We start from the raw sequence: 20,818 nt of genomic DNA, 5'->3' as shown, positions 1-20,818 counted from the left end.
GTGATTAGAAGAGCCAATAAGTACAACAGTTTCAACTGGGCGAACAGCACACCGTTTGTTTCAAACCACTTTAGAGTGATGCCTTATCTTGATTGTAACAATTAAGTGCCTGCAACTCCAGATGGACCGGTTTATTACCGAAGAACGGTGGTCTGTGACCGAGGGTTTTAAATAGCATCACCCTAATTGTAGTAGCCTACATATAATACACAAACAGACATAACAAAGGAGGGAAGATGATAAAGACGGGATGCTCACCTAATGTGTCCTTTTAGGAGTATTCAGCTGCAGTCCACCAGTAGAGTTGCCATCCTGTCCACTCATCTCACCAGGATTCTTTCTGCGAGGAGCAATCTCCCGCACAAATCAGCATCCAGGCTCAGAGATTTAATTAGAAGATTTAGTTGTGTCGTCCAATCAGGATCGCCAAAAACATCCATCGTGACAACCATGGGCAGTTTGACAGCGCGACATGAGTGAGTTTTCGGGATGATGACGAGAATCCCTATTTTAGAACACAAGCTTACATTACATAAATTGCATTATTAGGCCTTTGTGACTGGTTTAGCCCAGTTATTCTGAAATGTATAAATAAACACTCAAAAATGTGTCTTCGACGATATGACCACTTTCGGATTGTCAATGAATTGTTTCAAAAGAGAATGGATTCAACCAGGGGGTGACCGTTTGACCCCACCTAACAGCGGGCATCCTACCACCACAATGGTCACGCCCCGTTGTCAAACGACCTATTTTCTTACTTTTAGGCCTAGGAGTTTGTTTTTTGGCACATTCAAGCATTTTTGTCTGGCAGCTCTACAAATAGTTAATTTCAACTAGGCCTACATGAGAAAACAATAGTCACGATTAGTGAGTTTTGTGATTTTTGATTCTTGATGATGGAATTCCACAGTCGGATAACAATTTGTGATTACAAGATAGATTTTTTATCTTTTAGATTGCATGATCAGCATTATAGTCTATTAGACTCTTATCCTGCTACCAAATTGATATAACCAGTGCAATTCCATATTGCACACAGGGAAGTGATTACCTAAGGATGTCTTTCTCTGTCTCCGTTCGGTTTCTCCTTCTCTTTAGTCCAGCTGGATTCTGTCTCTCAGAAGAACCATGGGGCCATACTAGTGTTGGTCCCAGCCAGGCAGGGGTGCAACTTCCACTGGGGACGGGGGGGGACGACGACATGTCCCCCCCATCCCCCTCAAATTTTGTATTTGCATTTTTGTCCTCCCCAGTTTGATCATTGGAATGTGATACAAAACGAGGCAACTGTGTGCAGACGCCTCCGAGCGGTCGGGTAGGCTGTTTAGAGTGTTTATCCGACTAGATGAAAAAATGAATTATAAGTTGCGCCCCTGCAGCCAGGTACCACCTTATGGTGTGTGGGCATAAACACCACCCTTTCAGATTGAGATTCCCTAAAAACATTCCACTTTGATACAGTGACTTTTTCATAGCAGGTTAAGAGAAGTTACACAGAAGGTTAGGAGAATTAACGTAGCAGGTAAGGGGAATTAGGTTAAGGTTAGGGAAAGGGTTAGCGAAAATGATCTCCCAACCTGCTACGAAAAGTAACTTCCGGTTGTAGCTGTATCGAAGTGGTGTGGTTTTATAGAGTCCCCTTTCAGATTAGCCCATCCTGACAGATGGTATCTGGACCGTGGAAGTGGGTTGGAGGTCTGGGAGCTTAAAGGCGCTGCATGGTCATTCTGACTTCTGCATAGGCTTTGCAGCGTTTACGGTGAAACGGCCTCTGCAGTAGTCAGGGCATGCATATTTATTGTGCTTCGCGCAGCAGCGCTGTTGAGCAGGGCTGTTGTCAAGGAAGTGAGTACAGGACCTCCCGCCCTGACCTACCATCAACCAATCATGTCAATGCGAAGCTATACGGAGCCCTCCGCATTGTTACAAAATTTGGGCGGCACGCGACGATGCAGTAAGGAGCTCAATTTGGCCTCCGCATGCCTCTGGAGGCTCAGTAATTGCGTCACACCATCCATGCAGCACCTCCAACCACATTTTCAGATCAAGCATAAATTGGCTCTAAAACACACAGTGATTATTGCTGATGTGACGTTAATGGAGGTCTGTAGATCACTGTGCGTTAATGCATGATCTAACAGAAGGGAAGGGCCTTAATAAGAACTAAACGACAGAGTAACACATTGGTGCTTCTGTAATTTCAATAGCTCAACCCTATTAACCCTAATACAGTATTTACCCTCAATGACAATGCCACTGTTTATCCCAATGTTTTCACACATCGCTATCACTGCACCCATGTACACCCCCAGTCACTAATACCTCTATTAGGCTATTGTCATGACGTTGCCCTCTTGGGACACAGCGAGCACCATCCCCCTACCTCTGCACCATCGTAAATTCCTAGAGGAGATCCTCTCCTCATGGCCAGAGTATAGAGAGAGAGTGCGTTTTCATAGAGAGAACAAATTAATTTCTTCCACCTCACAGAACTGGAGGTCCGAACAATATTTATGTTCTGGAGAATGTATAAAAGATCGGTGAGGAATCCAGCTACGAACTGGTCCGTTTGGTACAATTTTGTGAAACTCATGAGAGACAATACGGCCACATTACCATAATCCTGTTTATACAATAGCCTCAGTAACCTCACAATAGCGTCAGCCTCAGCTTACATCTAATTGTTGTATAAAATGAATGAGTAAAGATTCAACTATTTGTGAAATGATGTGATGCTATGTAATGATGTTAATGTGAGAGAATTGTATTTCTGTTTAAAGTTTCACTAAGTCATTGGCACTCCCCCAGGGGCAAAGACAGGACCCGGCGTCATGAGACAGCCCTTTTCTATGTTCCGAATAAAAACCCCACCTGGGTTTTCTATCACCAGACCGAGCTTACCACAATTAAGAGAGGGCTAAGGGTTGAGACGAGACCAGTACCTCTATCACAGAGGGAAATAAGGCTTGAGTAGATTGCTGAATCTTTTAACCATCCCACGTGGTTAAACTCTTAGACTATCGATACCGACAGAATAAGAACAAGTCTTTGATATTAATTACTAGTCTGCAGCTAGGAATTCGGTATCATTGAACGCGAAGACTGACAACCGCCGAAACATCTGTGAGTACTTAGTTAGTAAATAAATGATTTTAAGACAATTGATGTATGGATGACTCATAGTGAAGATTGGGTTCGTGCAGATAACCAACCATTTACGACGTTTGGAATTAGGTAAATAATAATTTGTTAATCAGAAGACTAAGTGATCAGATATTAAAATATCTGAAAGTTATATTAGGAAAATTATAACTTTGTAATCGGAATATTTTCCTTGGTGCCCCGACTTCCTAGTTAATTACAGTTACATGATTAAGTAGTTTAATCACGTAATAATAATTACAGAGAATTTTTGATAAAGATTAATCTTCAGTTTAATGATGCCAAAGACACGACACTATCCATGACACTGAGCCCCCAGACACTATAACATGTATCCTCCATTTATCACTTTTTCTGTTATGATTATATCTAGGCCTATACCACCATTACCCCACAATTATCCTTCAGTTTCTCTTGTGGTAGCTAAGTTTGCTTCATTAGCAATTCCATGCAGCTTCCTGCTATGGGTTGTTTCCTGCTGTGTTTTCTATATGCTTTGTGTATGTTATTTGTGAGCTATGCCAAGATTTTCCTCTTGTAGGACAATAAACATGATTCTGATTCTGTCTGATTGCCTAGGCCTAAAACAGTCTCCATAATAAGATACTGCAGGAGATAGATGCTTCAGATGGACACATGGAATTATGGATCAAATCGTTTCTTAACATTGGAAGCAAAAATGTAAAAACTGTGTTTTAACTTAAATTGTAAAAGCCAAAGTTGGCACGAGACATAACTAGCCGCGTAAACATTTAGCACCATGGCCAGCAAAGCAATCAGCGCGAACTAAAGCACAGGATTGGTCGCCACTTCAGCAGCATGGCGGTTGAACAGCGCCGCTCCCAGGCAGCTCATAATGAGACGTTTCAACACACCTGTTGCGAGGCTGTGGCTGCAGAAAGGCCAGGGGCACAACTTTCACTGGGGACAGGGGGGACATGTCCTCCCCACATTCTGAAATTGCATTTTAGTCCCCCCCCCTCACAGTGTTATCATTGGAATGTGATGCAAAACGACGCAACAGTGTGCTTTCGGACCATGCTGACCGCTCTGAGCAATCGGGTAGGCTTTTTGGAGTGTTTATCCGACTGAATACATTTTTCTTAATGTCCCCCCCACTTCTAAAACCAAAGTTGTGACCCTGAGAAAGGTTTGTTGATCTACTCTACAGCCACCAGAGTAAATTCTATTCATGCATCGTAATGGTATTCGTGAAGGGCTGTAGGAAGTCAGGCGCAGGAGATCTGATAGTTGGTAGCAAAACGGAGCCTTTATTTGGCGACCCAAAAGCACACGGCACAAACTAACACGAAATACAAAATAAGGGTTTAACATAACCCAGCGTTACCAGCCGAACGTGCACATACAAAATAACAGATAAACAATCACTCACAAACAAACATGGGGAACAGAGGGTTAAATAATGAACAAGTAATTGGGGGATTGAAACCAGGTGTGTAAGACAAAGACAAAACAAATGGAAAATGAAAAGTGGATCGGCGATGGCTAGAAGGCCGGTGACGTCGACCGCCGAACGCCGCCCGAACAAGGAGAGGGACCAACATTCGGCGGAAGTCGTGACAGTACCCCCCCCCCCCCCCCTTGACGCGCACCGACCTCGGGGGCGACCCGGAGGACGAGGCGCAGGGCGATCCGGATGGAGACGGTGGAACTCCCGCAGCAACGAAGGGTCCAAGATGTCCTCCACCGGCACCCAGCATCTCTCCTCCGAATCGTACCCCTCTCACTCCACGAGGTACTGAAGGCCCCTCGCCCGACGCCTCGAGTCCAGGATGGCTCGAACAGCATACGCCGGGGCCCCCTCGATGTCCAGAGGGGGTTGAGGAACCTCCCGCACCTCAGACTCCTGGAGTGGACCAGCCACCACCAGCCTGAGGAGAGACACATGGAACGAGGGATTAATACGGTAATCTGGGGGAAGCTGTGACCTGTAGCATACCTCATTCAGTCTCCTCAGGACTTTGAATGACAAACCGCGGGCCCAGCTTCCGGCAGGGCAGGCGGAGGGGCAGGTTTCGGGTCGAGAGCCAGACCCGGTCCCCCGGTGGAAACACCGGGGCCTCGCTGCGGTGGCGGTCGGCGCGCGCCTTCTGCCGCCTCATGGCCCGTTGCAGGTGCACATGGGCGGCATCCCAGGTCTCCTCCGAGCGCTTAGCTTCACTAGGGTAGGGGGCAGCATTCGGAATTTTGGATGAAAAGCGTGCCCAAATTAAACTGTCTGCTACTCGGTCCCAGAATATATTTGGATAGAAAACACTCTAAAGTTTCCAAAACTGTTAAAATAATGTCTGTGAGTATAACAGAACTGATATGGCAGGCGAAAACCAGAGGAAAATCCAACCAGGAAGTACTATTATTTTGAAAGGCTGTTTTTCCATTGAAAGCCTATCCACCATACAAAGACTTAGGACCCAGTTCACGAGCTCTGTGCCTTCCTCTACATGTGACCAGTCTTTAGGCATTGTTTCAGGCTTTTACTCTGAAAAATGAGGGAGTTTTTTTTAAATCTGACACAGCGGTTGCATTAAGGAGAAGTGGAACTAAAATGCCATGAATAACAGTTGTATCTTTTATCAATGTTTATTATGAGTATTTCTGTAAATTGATGTGGCTCTCTGCAAAATCACCGGATGTTTTGGAACTACAGAACATAAAGCGCCAATGTAAACTCAGATTTGTGGATATAAATATGAACTTTACCGAACAAAACATACATGTATTGTGTAACATGAAGTCCTATGAGTGTCATCTGATGAAGATCATCAAAGGTTACTGATTAATTTTATCTATATTTCTGCTTTTTGTGACTCCTCTCTTAGGCTGGAAAATGGCTGTGTTTTTCTGTGACTTGGCTCTGACCTAACATAATCGTTTGGTTTGCTTTCGTCGTAAAGCCTTTTTGAAATCGGACACTGTGGCTGGATTTACAACAAGTGTATCTTTAAAATGGTGTAAAATACATGTATGTTTGAGGAATTTTAATTATGGGATTTCTGTTGTTTTGAATTTGGCACCCTGCAGTTTCACTGGCTGTTGACGAGGTGGGACACTACCGTCCCACATACCCTAGTGAGGTTAAACCATTCGTCCACCGCAGGAGCCTCGATCTGGCTCTGATGCCAAGGTGCAAGAACCGGCTGATACCCCAGTACACACTGGAAGGGGGAGAGGTTAGTAGATGAGTGGCGGAGTGAGTTTTGGGCCACCTCTGCCCAGGGGATGAACGCCGCCCACTCCCCCGGCCGTTCCTGGCAATATGACCGCAGAAACCTACCCACATCCTGGTTTACTCTCTCCACCTGCCCGTTACTCTCGGGGTGAAAACCTGAGGTGAGGCTGACCGAGACCCCCAGGGGTTCCATGAACGCCCTCCAAACCCTGGACGTGAACTGGGGACCCCGATCAGAGACTATGTCCTCAGGCACCCCATAGTGCCGGAAGACGTGTGAACAGGGCCTCCGCAGTCTGTAGGGCCGTAAGGAGACCGGGCAAAGGGAGGAGACGGCAGGACTTAGAAAACTGATCCACAACGACCAGGATTGTGGTGTTGCCCTGTGAGGGAGGAAGATCCATCAGGAAGTCCACCGACAGGTGCGACCACGGCCGTTGTGGAACGGGGAGGGGTTGTAACTTCCCTCTGGGCAGGTGCCTGGGAGCCTTGCACTGGGCGCACACCGAGCAGGAGGAAACATAAACCCTCACGTCCTTGGCCAAGGTGGACCACCAGTACTTCCCACTAAGGCAACGCACCGTCCGACCGATGCCAGGATGACCAGAGGAGGGTGACGTGTGGGCCCAATAGATCAAACGTCGCGGACAGCAGACGGAACGTACAGACGCCCAGCTGGACACTGGGGGGGAGTGGGCTCTGTGCGTAACGCCCACTCGATGTCCGCGTCCAGCTCCCACACCACCGGTGCCACCAGGCAAGAGGCCGGAAGTATGGGAGTGTGATCCATGGACCGGTCCTCTGTGTCATACATCCGGGACAGTGCGTCTGCCTTAGAGTTCTGGGAACCTGGTCTGTAGGACAGAGTGAAAACAAAACGGGTAAAAAACATGGCCCACCTTGCCTGGCGAGGGTTCAGTCTCCTCGCCGCCCGGATGTACTCCAGATTGCGGTGGTCAGTCCAGATGAGAAAAGGGTGTTTAGCCCCCTCAAGCCAATGTCTCCACGCTATCAGAGCCTTGACAACAGCCAACAGCTCCCGGTCCCCCACATCATAGTTTCGCTCCGCAGGGCTAAGGTTCTTCGAAAAGAAAGCACTGGGACGGAGCTTTGGTGGCGTGCCCGAGCGCTGAGAGAGCACAGCTCCTATCCCAGCCTCGGACGCGTCCACCTCCACTATGAACGCCAAAGAAGGATCCGGATGAGCCAGCACGGGAGCCGAGGGAAACAGAGCCTTCAGGTGACCAAAAGCCCTGTCCGCCTCAGCCGACCACTGCAGTCGCACCGGTCCCCCCTTCAGCAGTGAGGTAATGGGAGCCGCTACCTGACCAAAACCCCGGATCAACCTCCGGTAGTAGTTGACAAACCCTAGAAACCGCTGCACTTCCTTTATCGTGGTGGGAGTCGGCCAATTATGCACGGCTGAAATGCGGTCACTCTCCATCTCCACCCCTGAAGTGGAAATGCGGTACCCTAGGAAGGAGACGGACTGTTGGAAGAACAGACATTTCTCAGCCTTGACATACAGGTCATGCTCCAACAGTCGACCAAGCACCCTGCGCACCAGGGATACATGCTCTGCGCGTGTAGCGGAGTATATGAGAATGTCGTCGATATACACCACTACACCCTGCCCGTGCAGGTCCCGGAAAATCTCGTCAACAAAGGCCTGGAAGACTGATGGAGCATTCATCAACCCGTACGGCATGACGAGGTACTCATAGTGCCCTGAGGTGGTACTAAATGCCGTCTTCCACTCGTCCCCCTCCCGGATACGCACCAGGTTGTAAGCGCTCCTGAGATCCAATTTTGTGGAGAAGCACGCCCCGTGCATTGACTCGATCGCACTGGCGATGAGAGGCAGTGGGTAGCTGTACCTCACAGTGATCTGATTGATACCCCGATAGTCAATACTCGGGCGCAGACCTCCATCCTTCTTCTTCACAAAAAAGAAACTCGAGGAGGCAGGTGAAGTGGAGGGCCGAATGTATCCCTGCCCCAGGGATTCGGAGACATATGTTTCCATAGCCGCCGTCTCCTCCTGTGACAGAGGACACACGTGACTCCTGGGAAGTGCTGCATCTACCAGGAGATCTATTGCACAATCCCCCCATCGATGGGGTGGTAATTGAGTCACCTTCTTCTTACAGAAGGCGAGAGCCAAATCGGCATATTCTGAGGGGATGCGCACGGTGGAGACCTGGTCTGGAGTTTCCACCGTAGTCGCACCGATGGAAACCCCTACACACCTCCCTGAGCACTTTCGTGACCACCCCTTGAGAGCCCTCTGTTGCCACGAAATAGTGGGGTCATGACAGGCCAACCAGGATAGGCCCAGCACCACGGGAAACGCAGGAGAATCAATAAGGAAGAGACTGATTCTCTCCTTGTGACCCTCCTGCCTAACCATGTCTAGTGGAGCGGTGGCCTCCCTAATCAGCCCTGACCCTAATGGTTGACTATCTAGGGCGTGCACAGGGAAAGGCGTATCCACAGGAACAAGGGGGATCCCTAAACTATGGGCAAATGAACAGTCAATAAAAATCCCAGCTGCGCCTGAATCTACGAGCGCCTTATGCTGGGAATGCGGGGAAAACTCAGGAAATTTAATAAACACATACATGTGAGCAACAGTGGGCTCTGGGTGAGCCTGGTGCCGACTCACCTGGGGTGACACGATAGTGCCCTGCCTGCTGCCTCGACTCCCTGAGGAACCCACCCAGCACCGACCAGCAGTGTGCCCTCTGCGGCCACAGATGGTGCAGGGAATGGCCCCTCCTCCGGTCGCCCTAAGCGCAGTACCTCCCAGCTCCATGGGCGTCAGAGCGGAGGTGCTGAGGGATGGAACTGACAGGCCCCGATCCGGACGTCCGTGGGTAGCCATCAGGTTGTCCAGCCAGATGGACAGGTCCACCAGCTGGTCCAATGTGAGGGTGGTGTCTCGGCAGCCCAACTCCCGACGGACGTCCTCGCGCAGACTGCACCGGTAGTGATTGATCAGGGCCCTGTCGTTTCATCCCGCGCTGGCGGCCAGGGTCCGGAAGTCCAAAGCGAAATCCTGCTCGCTCCTCGTCCCCTGCCTCAGGTGGAACAGACGTTCACCCGCCGCTCGACCCTCAGGCGGGTGGTTGAAAACTGCCCGAAAGCGGCGGGTGAACTCTGCGTAATGGTCCAACTCCAGGGCTTTGCCTGAGAGACAGGAGACGAGGGCGGACACGCTCTCACGTCCCCGAAGGAGCTGGGTGGACGGTCGCCAGGTACAGCTCCAGCTGGAGTAGGAACCCCTGGCATCCGGCAGCCTTCCCATCATACTCCCGCTGGAACCGGGTGAAGGAGGGGTGGACAGTGGGGCCTGCTGTAGTAGGGCTGGTGGAGGTGTTGGAAGACCTCCTTCTCTCTCCCATCTATCCATTGTCTGCAGAACGCGATCCATGGCGGTGCCCAGACGTTGCAACAAGGTTGCATGCTGCTGGACGCGCTCCTCGACTGTGAAAGGGGGGCCGTCTGCTCCTGCTGACTCCATTTACTGGTGAGTGATTCTGTAATGGTATGCGTGAAGGGCTGTAGGAAGTCAGGCGCAGGAGAGCAGATAGTTGGTAGCAAAACGGAGCCTTTATTTGGCGACCCAAAAGCACACGGCACAAACTAACACGAAATACAAAATACGGGTTTAACATAACCCAGCGTTACCAGCCGAACGTGCGCATACAAAATAACAGATAAACAATCACTCACAAACAAACATGGGGGAACAGAGGGTTAAATAATGAACAAGTAATTGGGGGATTGAAACCAGGTGTGTAAGACAAAAACAAAACAAATGGAAAATGAAAAGTGGATCGGCGATGGCTAGAAGGCCAGTGACGTCGACCGCCGAACGCCGCCCGAACAAGGAGAGGGACCGACTTCGGCGGAAGTCGTGACATGCATAAAGATCACATTGAGGAATGTTTTAGATAAAATAGTGGTAAATGAGGGTGTCATGATATCATGATACAGTATCTTGTCACCTAAATCATGGTGTCATGTCCAACTCTTCAACTTGTACATGTGTGAAATAGGACAAAATATAAGTACCCACCAAATTATTATTATTACTCTTCATGCGTATTAATACACACTTGTACATGTGTGAAATAGGACAAAATAAAAGTACCCACCAAATTATTGTTATTATTATTATTATTATGTGACAGGGTTATGTGCATAGTGTAGCTTTTGCATCAGAAATACTTAACAGTAGGCCTAATATAACTAACTATATTATGGACAACAACAAAAAACATCAGAAAAAGTCTAGCAATTGAATGTGGAAATTGTAGAAATGAGTACAGAATATTTACAAAGAAACACTATACATTTGAAGGAATAATAAAATATGAATGATTGAATTATTGTTAACTGATTGCAATTGCAATTATTCTCCTAAACATTTGTATTAGTCTAAACTGGCTGCCACACATTTACATTCCATTTCCTGGGCTTATTTATATTTTCCTATTTGAATACCCAAATACTCCGTACTGGAGTCTTTCAAAGTCAAAGCCACAAATTATATGATCACTTCAGTGTGCCTGGGTTTAGTGCTGGTATAGCTGGATGGAGGGCAGGGAGATGGGAGACGACGGCTTTCCCCTTGTGAGGTATACAGAGTAGGCATTTGAGCCATATAAGGATGCATTATGGAATGATGAAGCATGGAGGGGTGAACCAGGCTGGAAAACACCATGGAGGGGTGCATGGTAAAAGGTTGGACCATGGAGGGTGGTGGGCTGGTGGGAGTTTCCTGCCTCTTTAAGGTTTGGTGGACCCGTGTGGGTCCAGTTGGACAGGCTTGGCTGGCATTGGGAGGGTAGAGAGATGAGGTGGAACCACAGGACGTCCCTGTACTCACAGTCATGGGTACAGCCTCCTGCTGCTGCTCTCCACTCCCACCCTGGGGCCCAGCACCATCGTCTGGGCTTTGGGAGATCTCCTGTTTACGACTCAGACAGACACCCATGGCCACCATGGAGCCCAGAAAGATAAAGGCCAGAAAAACAGAGCCCACGATCACAAAGGGGACATAGACAGGTACTACAGAGTGAAAAGAAAACACAAAAATAAAGAGGGCAGGGGAGAAGTGGAAGGATTGATTGAGTGGAAAGGAAAGAAAGACATTTTAAGGATGACCTTAAAAGGCTGGGGTAGTGTTCATATTCCAAGAAAAGTATTAAACTGTGCAACATGAAACACAAAAAAACGGTTCATTGAAAGATCCTTGGCAGAAGATCAAGTCTTAACATGATGCTCGTGATGTGAGGAGTAGACTAACTGCATGTTGAAGAATAGAATAAATGCTTGGACATGAGGCCACACTTTAAGGCACATTTGGTGGGTTGGATTCAAGCCCACACTGCATTAGGCTTTCTCATTCCTCAATACCATTTATAAGGAATCTCACTGTGTGTGTTATCAAGGAATAGGTAGCTATGCCTAAAAAAAGGCCTTCTATAGCTAGCACATTAGGTCTTAATGAAAAATAATAATTGACCAAGTATTTGTTCCTATTTCAGTAGCCAAAGTTAAAATTTACCTGCGCTCTTGGCATCTTTCTCGTCATCAGACGTGCCAGGCTGTAGAACTTGCTCGTGGTTGTTGCAGTTACCCTGATCCAGTCTAGCTCCTTTTAGTGCGCAACAGTAGCGCAGCTCACACTTTCCACAACAGATCGCAGCTTCTCTTTGATCGTGGCGCTCCGGACAATGGAAACCCCCTCGCCAGTTAGATTGAGCGTCCTTCCAACTATGGCAATATTCACCATTCGTCCTCTGTTGCGTCATACCCACTTGGAAAATCAGACTGATAAAAGCCCCAACAGCAAAACGCACAGTCCTCATCCCGTTCCAACTGGAGAGACGAATCCCGTGTCAGTAATTTTTGTTATTACAAAATAATAACCTGGAAATAAATCCTAAAAGATGATAAATAACATATAACATATGTGGCTCAATCGACCACCCTTTCTACAATAGACTAGGCCTATATCCCATGACAACTAGGCTATTTAAACCGATCAAAAGTTATGACCGCAGCGCTTGTTCCTATTTCGAAAGCGCAACTATACATATTTAGAATAGGCTAATAAAATCATGCAGGGAGCAATAGGTACGCTATGTAAAATGAACGCATAGGCTTACCATTGGATTCACGCCATGTGATGCATCATAACATGAGTTGGTTCTGCTCTGTGGATCTGTTCTCTCCATAATTTGTGTCATGGGACACTAATTTTAGACTATTCCTTACAGACGCTAGCCTACTATATGGGCACATGAATATATATGTAGCTATGTAGCCTATTTTGCTGATTAAATAGCCTAGCATAGTTAGGCCAATTTGATTTAAAAATCTTAACTGGGCAGTTTATTCGGCTAATATATCTCCCAAGTTTATTTTTCCAATGTTCTGCTTCAATAGGCCTATCACAGCCAAAATGGGCTAAGTGATTGGATATCATTCGACTGTGTTGCTACATCAAAGCAATAGCTTGATTTTGACTGAGTGTCTAAGTAAACTTTGTCATTGAGGAAAGGAGACGAGGAAATCAAGTCAATGATATTGGAATGCAGCCGCTGCCGCATTCGAGCTAAACGAGCCGAAAGAGGAAGGAAACTGTTGCGCTGTTACGCCATTTTGACTCCCAGAGCTCGTATTTTCTAATGTAATCTAGGGCTTCCGAGCCACAATGGTGATTGTTTCCCAAAATAGTCTTGCGCCTGTCAATTGATCAGTCTCCTAATCCGACAGAAAATTCTGAAGGGCCCTGGACCATTGAATACTAAGAGAAGGTAATCAACCCGAATCATATGAATCCATTATAGTTTGGTAACATTATTGTCAATTCATTGCAACTGGCTAATAAATTATGATAAACCACGCAGATTAGCTAACGTTAGCTGTTGTTACATTTCCGTTCTGTCAGTGTCACCTGCCTGACTACGATTAGTTTAGCTCTATCTAGCTTGTATGATTTGCTTGTTTGTGTGATACACAACTGAAACTAAGACTGTATTTCATAACTTTTGTAGTTGTATTATGGTCTGTAGAGACTAGTTTGCTAGCTTCATAGCTTGTTGTTTTTCTCCTGCTTTTGCCAAGCAGATGGTATCGAAGCTCTCCAGGTATTAGCGTTGAGCAAGCTTACATGTCACTGTACCAATGAATGAAATGTGTCTTTTGATTCTGTGTGGTTATGGTGAATTATTTTCATTCCATTAAGTCATTTAATTTATTGAAACAGTTGATCAATATATAACTAGTGTCATGTCTTTCATGTGTCGTCATAGTGGAGTGTCACATGACTGACTCTATGTTTTTCCTCTTCTTACTCTTTGCAGACACACACACACTCAGGATGGACACTTCCAAGCTTCCTAAGATCCGTGATGAAGAGCGGGAAAGCGAGTTTGGATATGTGCATGGAGTTTCTGGTCCAGGTCAGTGTCTGCAGTTCAAATCAAGGATCCCAGGCTCTCTCATGCCAGTGCCTAGGGCTTTAGTGCAGTGAGCTAACAATGCTTTCAGCACATGCTATAGCACCTGGTCAATTCAGCCTGCTCTTTTCCAGCATGGCAAAAATATATATTTCGACTTGATCATGTAGCCAGTCTGCCTGCTACTTTCAAAAACATGTTTTCTGTCATCTGTTCTTTGTCTAACTTGTTTAATCAACAGTGGTGACGGCCACCGCCATGGCAGGAGCGGCCATGTACGAGCTGGTGCGTGTGGGTCACAGTGAGCTGGTGGGAGAGATCATCAGGCTGGAGGGAGACATGGCAACCATTCAGGTCTATGAGGAGACCTGTATCCTTTCCAGTCATACCTTCTCAACTAGACATACAGTTACTCCCACCTTCAGTAACTGTTGACGATTCACTTACTTTTGTGTACTTCTATTCTGATGTATTCTAGCCTGTCCTCTTGTCTGGCATATTACTAGGCTACATGGTTCGTTTTCCTGAAAGTACGTCACAGCTGGTGTGTCTGTCGGTGACCCTGTCCTTCGGACAGGAAAGCCCCTGTCTGTAGAGTTGGGTCCGGGAATCATGGGGTCCATTTTTGATGGCATCCAGCGGCCCCTCAAAGACATCAATGACCTCACTCAAAGCATTTACATCCCTAGAGGAGTCAACATTGGAGCCCTCAACCGTGACCTCAAGTGGGAGTTTACACCTGGCCAGAGTCTTAGAGTAAGAAAACAATGTATTTCATTGTGAGTGTGTAAGCAAGATGTGTTTGAATGTGTCTCCACTGAAATATGATCCATCTCCTGAATCTACATATTATGTTCTCTCCCCCCTGTCCATCTCTGCCTCAGACCGGCAGTCACATAACAGGTGGGGATATCTATGGTACGGTCTTTGAGAACTCGCTGATCAAACACAAGTTGATGCTGCCTCCCCGGAGCAGAGGCACTGTCACCTACGTGGCCCCACCTGGAAACTATGATGTCAATGTGAGTAGAGCCGGGACGATACCAGTATCGCGATACTCGTTAGTATCGTGGCAAGGAAACGAAACACAAAGCGGGTTTAACTTCTTAATGAAAACAGCCCTAACGTTGGAAACAAACATCATTATGTTGTCGTCCGGAGTCATATTTATGTATTTTCCAAACTATAGTACACAATATTTTACATACAGCAGGTTTTTAAAGGACCAAAGAATTTGTTCTGCTTCGTGTAAATGTTTGGCTTGGGAAAAAAACATTGCCATACTGGTATCGTCACAGCCCTAAATGTGAGTCACCCTCCACCTACTAACATCTTTACAGCTGAATGGCATAATGCCATTGTCTTGTCTCTGTTGTTTGGTCAATTGTGTGTGTTTCGGCAGGATGTGGTGCTGGAACTGGAGTTTGAGGGTTTGAAGGAGAAGTTTACCATGATCCAGGTCTGGCCAGTGCGACAGATTCGCCCAGTCACAGAGAAGCTACCTGCCAATCACCCCCTGCTCACCGGCCAGAGAGTGTTGGATGCCCTCTTCCCGTGAGTATACATATCTCTACTTTCTTTTCCTTTTTTCTACTGACTCATTCCCACTTCATATCCTTTCTTCCTGACCTTTACTTAAGCCTCTGACAAGTCACCTGCTTCTGGCTCTGTGTTTGTCTGTGCTCACAGGTGTGTCCAGGGTGGTACTACTGCTATCCCAGGAGCCTTCGGTTGTGGCAAGACTGTGATCTCACAGTCCCTGTCCAAGTATTCCAACAGTGATGTCATCATCTATGTGGGCTGTGGAGAGCGTGGAAATGAGATGTCTGAAGTGTTGAGAGATTTCCCTGAGGTTAGTGATAGTCCGTGTGTCAAGTTCTAATCATTGACATGTTAATGAGATCAGTGAATTACACTACTTGGGTGTCTGGCATAGCCGATCACCAGTTTGTGATGTGTTTTCAGTCTGACTAATGGTATTCCTCCCTGCTCCATAGCTTACAATGGAAGTGGATGGAAAGGTTGAAAGTATCATGAAGAGAACAGCTCTAGTGGCCAACACTTCCAACATGCCTGTCGCTGCTAGAGAGGCCTCTATTTACACAGGTACCAGGCGATCACATTACAGATGGCAACCTATAAAGCTGGTGTCGGCTGTTTTGAATCATCATCGTTGTTGGTAGTTGTAAATCTTTTGGTCTAGAATGTGGGGGGATTAGCCACTCGTTCTCATAACCTTGTGGTGACTGGAATTCTGTGCCTCTGATTCTGACTGTATCTGCTTTGTGCCACTGCAGGAATTACTCTGTCTGAGTACTTCAGAGACATGGGCTACAACGTCAGCATGATGGCCGACTCCACCTCCCGGTGGGCCGAGGCTCTCAGGGAGATCTCAGGACGATTGGCTGAGATGCCTGCTGGTGAGTACAATAAGCCACTGGTGAGTACAATAAGCCAATAGCAATAGAGCATGTTTTTTTTGGTAATACTATCACAGCAACATATCTGCCATTTTGAGCCAGTCAGAGCTCTGTGTGCTGTTTGTGCACAGACAGCGGGTACCCTGCCTACCTGGGAGCCAGATTGGCCTCCTTCTATGAGCGTGCTGGCAGGGTTAAGTGCCTGGGCAACCCAGAGAGAGAGGGCAGCGTCAGCATTGTTGGAGCGTGAGTACTATATCATTCTACCAGCAGGGGGAACCTCTATCACCCCCCTTACCTCCTGGCACTAAGGGTCAGACAGGTTCTGTACCAGTCCTGCAACAACAGATACCTGAACCATGTAGTCTTATCCACCTTGAAACGTATGATACAGTGATGGCAGACTGGTGTCTGAATAACTTGGCCTGGTGTTATTTCCCCTAGTGTGTCTCCCCCTGGTGGAGACTTCTCTGATCCTGTTACTTCAGCTACACTGGGTATTGTACAGGTAATGCCTCAATTGTGTATATATGACAAAGTTTTGACAATTCAAACCTTTACTCTTCCTACTCCTCATTCCTGTATTTATCTTCTCTCTGTCTCTTTCTCCATCTCTCAGGTGTTCTGGGGCCTGGATAAGAAGCTGGCTCAGAGAAAGCATTTCCCCTCGGTCAACTGGCTGATCAGCTACAGCAAGTACACACGGGCGCTGGACGAGTACTACGACAAGCACTTCCCTGAGTTTGTGCCGCTTCGCACCAAGACCAAGGAGATCTTGCAGGAGGAGGAGGATTTGGCTGAGATTGTACAGCTTGTAGGCAAGGTGAGGCTGAGCCCATGTGAGGAAGGGTTATGGGTTGATATACTGCCTAGGTTGATGGTTGGCATGTGTATGCACCCACTAGGCACTTATTGCTGTCCCCCATGTCAACTTAACAACAGGCATCTCTCGCTGAGACCGACAAGATCACATTGGAGGTTGCTAAACTACTCAAGGATGACTTCCTGCAGCAGAATGGATATACTCCGTATGACAGGTAAATACACACTCTGGCACACATTCATCTGTGTCATAAACATACTAAAATGACTTAATCATCGGTTATTAAGCCCATATTGGTTAATTGATTGACTTTTTTGTCCTTTTCCCGAAGGTTCTGCCCTTTCTACAAAACGGTGGGCATCCTTTCCAACACAATTGCGTTCTACGACTTGGCACGCCATGCAGTGGAGACCACGGCTCAGAGTGACAACAAGATCACCTGGTCCATGATCCGGGAGCACATGGGAGAGATCCTCTACAGACTCAGCTCTATGAAGTTCAAGGTACATGCTTGTTCAGCCCCTTTATCCATGTTCATCTGCATTCAAAATCAACTTCCTCAATCCCTCTACCATCTCTGGTCTTTGTACATCCAATGTGGGACTTTGTCTTGGGGTGTCATTGTGTCTCCTAGCCTCAGTGTCTCTGTGTAACTGTTGTTTCAGGATCCAGTGAAGGAGGGCGAGGCCAAAATCAAAGCAGACTACTCTCAGCTGCTGGAGGACATGCAGAATGCCTTCCGTACCCTGGAGGACTGAGCTCTCCCCTCCCTCCCCTCCTAGCCCCCAGTGCTCTCTGGCCCCTGTTTGTGAATGTCTACTTAGGCCAGTGACAGTCACACTTCAGTCATTCCTAAGTGTTCATTCCTCCACATTCCAACACGATGTTCAACCCCTTTATTTCTCTTTTAATTTCACCATACTGTCATGTACAAGGCAGTACTGGAATCATTTTTTTTCTCAGTTTAAACTTGAATTAATGTTTACCAAATCTATTACCATTAGCAAAACCATCATCCGTGACCCCATCGTATGGATGTTCTCCTCTCCCTTCAGCCCCCTTGTCATCCATGAAGAGCACACGACTTCAGCCCTGGTTACAGACAATAATCAGTGGACCCCGATCAGGTACTACACTTGTACTTAACTACTAGCTGAAACACGTGGAGTGTTACCTTCATCTCCCAGGTGTGACTGACCACCACCAATAGATGGTTGACAAAAATGGGAATGTACACAGGGGTAAAGGGACAGAGGCACCTTGTTTATTTCAGGAGGTTGAGGCCCTCTTCCTCTCAATGCCTCTCAGATGGTATTTTATGTTCTTCTCTCTGTGGATATTTAGATGTTGTCAATGTTGTTGTTTTTCTGTTGTGTGAGACAGAAACTGTGTGTGTTAGAATCAGTTGTCTCCACCTTGAAGGCATATTTATGTCACATGTATTGTGTAAGTCTAAAGAAAATAAATGAATGGGAAATAATCATTTGCCTGGTGTTTTATGCTGGATGGAGTATTCAGACCCGTTAAATTTTTCCACATTTTATTACGTTACAGCCTTTTTCTTAAATTGATTAAAGAAAAAAAAACATAATGACAAAGCAAAAATAAGTTTTTAGTCATTTTTGCAAATGTATACATTTTTCCAAAAACTATCACATTAACATAATTATTCAGACCCTTTAATCAGTACTTTGTTGAAGAACCTTTGGCAGCGATTACATCCTACAAGCTTGGCACACCTGTATTTGGGGAGTTTCTCCCATTCCTCTCTGCAGATCCTCTCAAGCTCTGTCAGGTTGGATGGGGAGTGTCGCTGCACAGCTATTTTCAGGTCTCGTCAATGTCCGATCGGGTTTAAGTCCGGGCTCAGGCTGGGCCACTCAAGAACATACAGAGACTTGTTCCAAAGCCACTCCTGCGTTATCTTGTTGGAAGGTGAACCTTTGCCCCAGTCTGAGGTCCTGAGTGCTCTGGAGAAGGTTTTCATCAAGGATCTCTTTGTACTTTGCTCCGTTCATCTTTCCCTCGATCCGGACTAGTCTCCCAGTCCCTGCCGCTGAAAAACATCACCACAGCATGATGCTGCCACCACCATGCTTCACTGTAGGGATGGTGCCATGTTTCTTCCAGATGTGATGCTTGGCATTCAGGCCAAAGAGTTCAATCTTGGTTTCATCAGACCAGAGAATCTTGTTTCTCATGGTATGAGAGTCCTTTAGGTTCCTTTCGGCAAACTCCAAGCGTGCTGTTGCGCCTTTTAATGAGGAGTGGCTTCCGTCTGGCCACTCTGCCATAAAGGCCTGATTGGAGGAGTGCTACAGAGATGGTTGTCCTTCTGGAAGGTTCTCCCATCTCCACAGAGGAACTCTGGAGCTCTATCAGAGTGACAATCAGGTTCTTGGTCACCTCCCTGAGCAAGGAGGCCCTTCTCCCCCAATTGCTCAGTTTGGCCGGGCAGCCAGCTCTAGTAAGAGTCTTGATGGTTTCAAACTTCTTCCATTTAGGAATGATGGAGGCCACTGTGTTCTTGGGGACCTTCAATGCTGCACACATTTTTTGGTACCCTTCCCCAGATCTGTGCCTCAACACAATCCTGTCTCGGAGCTTTACGGACAATTCCTTTAACCTCATGGCTTTGTTTTTGCTCTGACATGCACTGTCAACTGTAGGACCTTATATAGACAGGTGTGTGCCTTTCCAAATCATGTCCAATCAATTGAATTTACCACAGGTGGAGTCTAATCAAGTTGTAGAAATATCTCAAGGACGATCAATGGAAACAGGATGCACCTGAACTCAATTTCAAGTCTCATAGCAAATGGTCTGAATACTTATGTAAATTATGTATATCTGTTTTTATTTTTATGTAACCTTTTAACTAGGCAAGTCAGTTAAGAACAAATTCTTATTTACAATGGCGGCCTACCCCGGCAAACCCGGATGACGCTGGGCCAATTGTGCGCCGCCCTATGGAACTCCCAATCACGTCCGGATGTGATACAGACGACAGATTTTTACCTTGTCAGCTCTGGGATTCGATCTAGCTACCTTTCGGTTACTGGCCCAACACTCTAACCACTAGGCTACCTGCCGCCGTAGAACAAAAACACACAAGAAATAAAAATAACAACACGAGAAAGATAGTAAGCATACTATATACAGGATCAGTTCCAGTACCATATTTACAATGTGCAGGGATACTGGTGATTGAGGAAGATGCACTGTATATACAGTGAATGTGGACACCCCTTCAAATTGCTGACGGGTGTATAACATTGCATGGCTGTGTAATCAATCTCCATAGACAAACATTGACAATAGAATGGACTTACTGAAGAGCTCAGTGACTTTCAACGTGGCACCATCATAGGATGCCACCTTTACAACAAGTCAGTTCGTCAAATTTCTGCCCTACTAGGGCTGCCCCGGTACACTGTAAGGGCTGTTATTGTGGTGGAAATGTCTAGAATCAACAACGGCTCAGACGCGAAGTGGTGGGCCACACAAGTGAGTGTGTGTGTGTAGAGTCAGTATAAATGCATGTGCATATTATGGGTGTGTGATCAAATGATGGAGTCAGTGTTTGTGTGGGTGTTGGAGTGTCAGTGTGCGTGAGAGTGAAAAAAAAGTTAGCTATTTGTTAGCTATTTAGTTGGCTATTTAGCAATCTTATGGCTTGGGGATAGAAGCTGTTCAGGAGATTGTTGGTATCAGACTTGATGTACCGCTTGCCGTGCGGAAGCCG

The 20,818-nt window shown here is 46.7% G+C and overlaps 1 protein-coding gene across 1 annotated transcript; it reads left to right on the top strand.

Moving 5' to 3' along the window:
• The first annotated feature begins 13,057 nt into the window (after window positions 1-13,057).
• On the top strand, window positions 13,058-18,556 carry LOC120021512 (V-type proton ATPase catalytic subunit A-like). Its single transcript, XM_038965300.1, has 15 exons — window positions 13,058-13,185; window positions 13,735-13,833; window positions 14,072-14,200; window positions 14,372-14,586; window positions 14,715-14,852; window positions 15,233-15,384; window positions 15,520-15,682; window positions 15,828-15,936; window positions 16,128-16,250; window positions 16,382-16,496; window positions 16,695-16,758; window positions 16,870-17,073; window positions 17,193-17,287; window positions 17,405-17,576; window positions 17,739-18,556. The coding sequence occupies exons 2-15, from the start codon at window positions 13,752-13,754 to the stop codon at window positions 17,829-17,831; spliced, it is 1,854 nt and encodes a 617-aa protein (XP_038821228.1). The 5' UTR covers window positions 13,058-13,185; window positions 13,735-13,751; the 3' UTR covers window positions 17,832-18,556.
• The last annotated feature ends 2,262 nt before the right edge of the window (window positions 18,557-20,818 follow it).

This window comes from Salvelinus namaycush, chromosome 26 (genome assembly GCF_016432855.1).
Source record: "Salvelinus namaycush isolate Seneca chromosome 26, SaNama_1.0, whole genome shotgun sequence".
Lineage (NCBI taxonomy): Eukaryota > Metazoa > Chordata > Actinopteri > Salmoniformes > Salmonidae > Salvelinus > Salvelinus namaycush.
The sequence above is the reverse complement of the archived record's forward strand: the minus strand, read 5'-3'. Positions and strand labels throughout refer to the sequence as shown.

Coding starts and splice junctions, on each gene's coding strand:
- LOC120021512 (XM_038965300.1), top strand. CDS start 13,752: ATGGACACTTCCAAGCTTCCTAAGATCCGTGATGAAGAGCGGGAAAGC. Junction 15,683..15,827: donor TGTTGAGAGATTTCCCTGAG/GTTAGTGATAGT, acceptor CCTGCTCCATAG/CTTACAATGGAAGTGGATGG. Junction 16,497..16,694: donor AGCGTCAGCATTGTTGGAGC/GTGAGTACTATA, acceptor TATTTCCCCTAG/TGTGTCTCCCCCTGGTGGAG.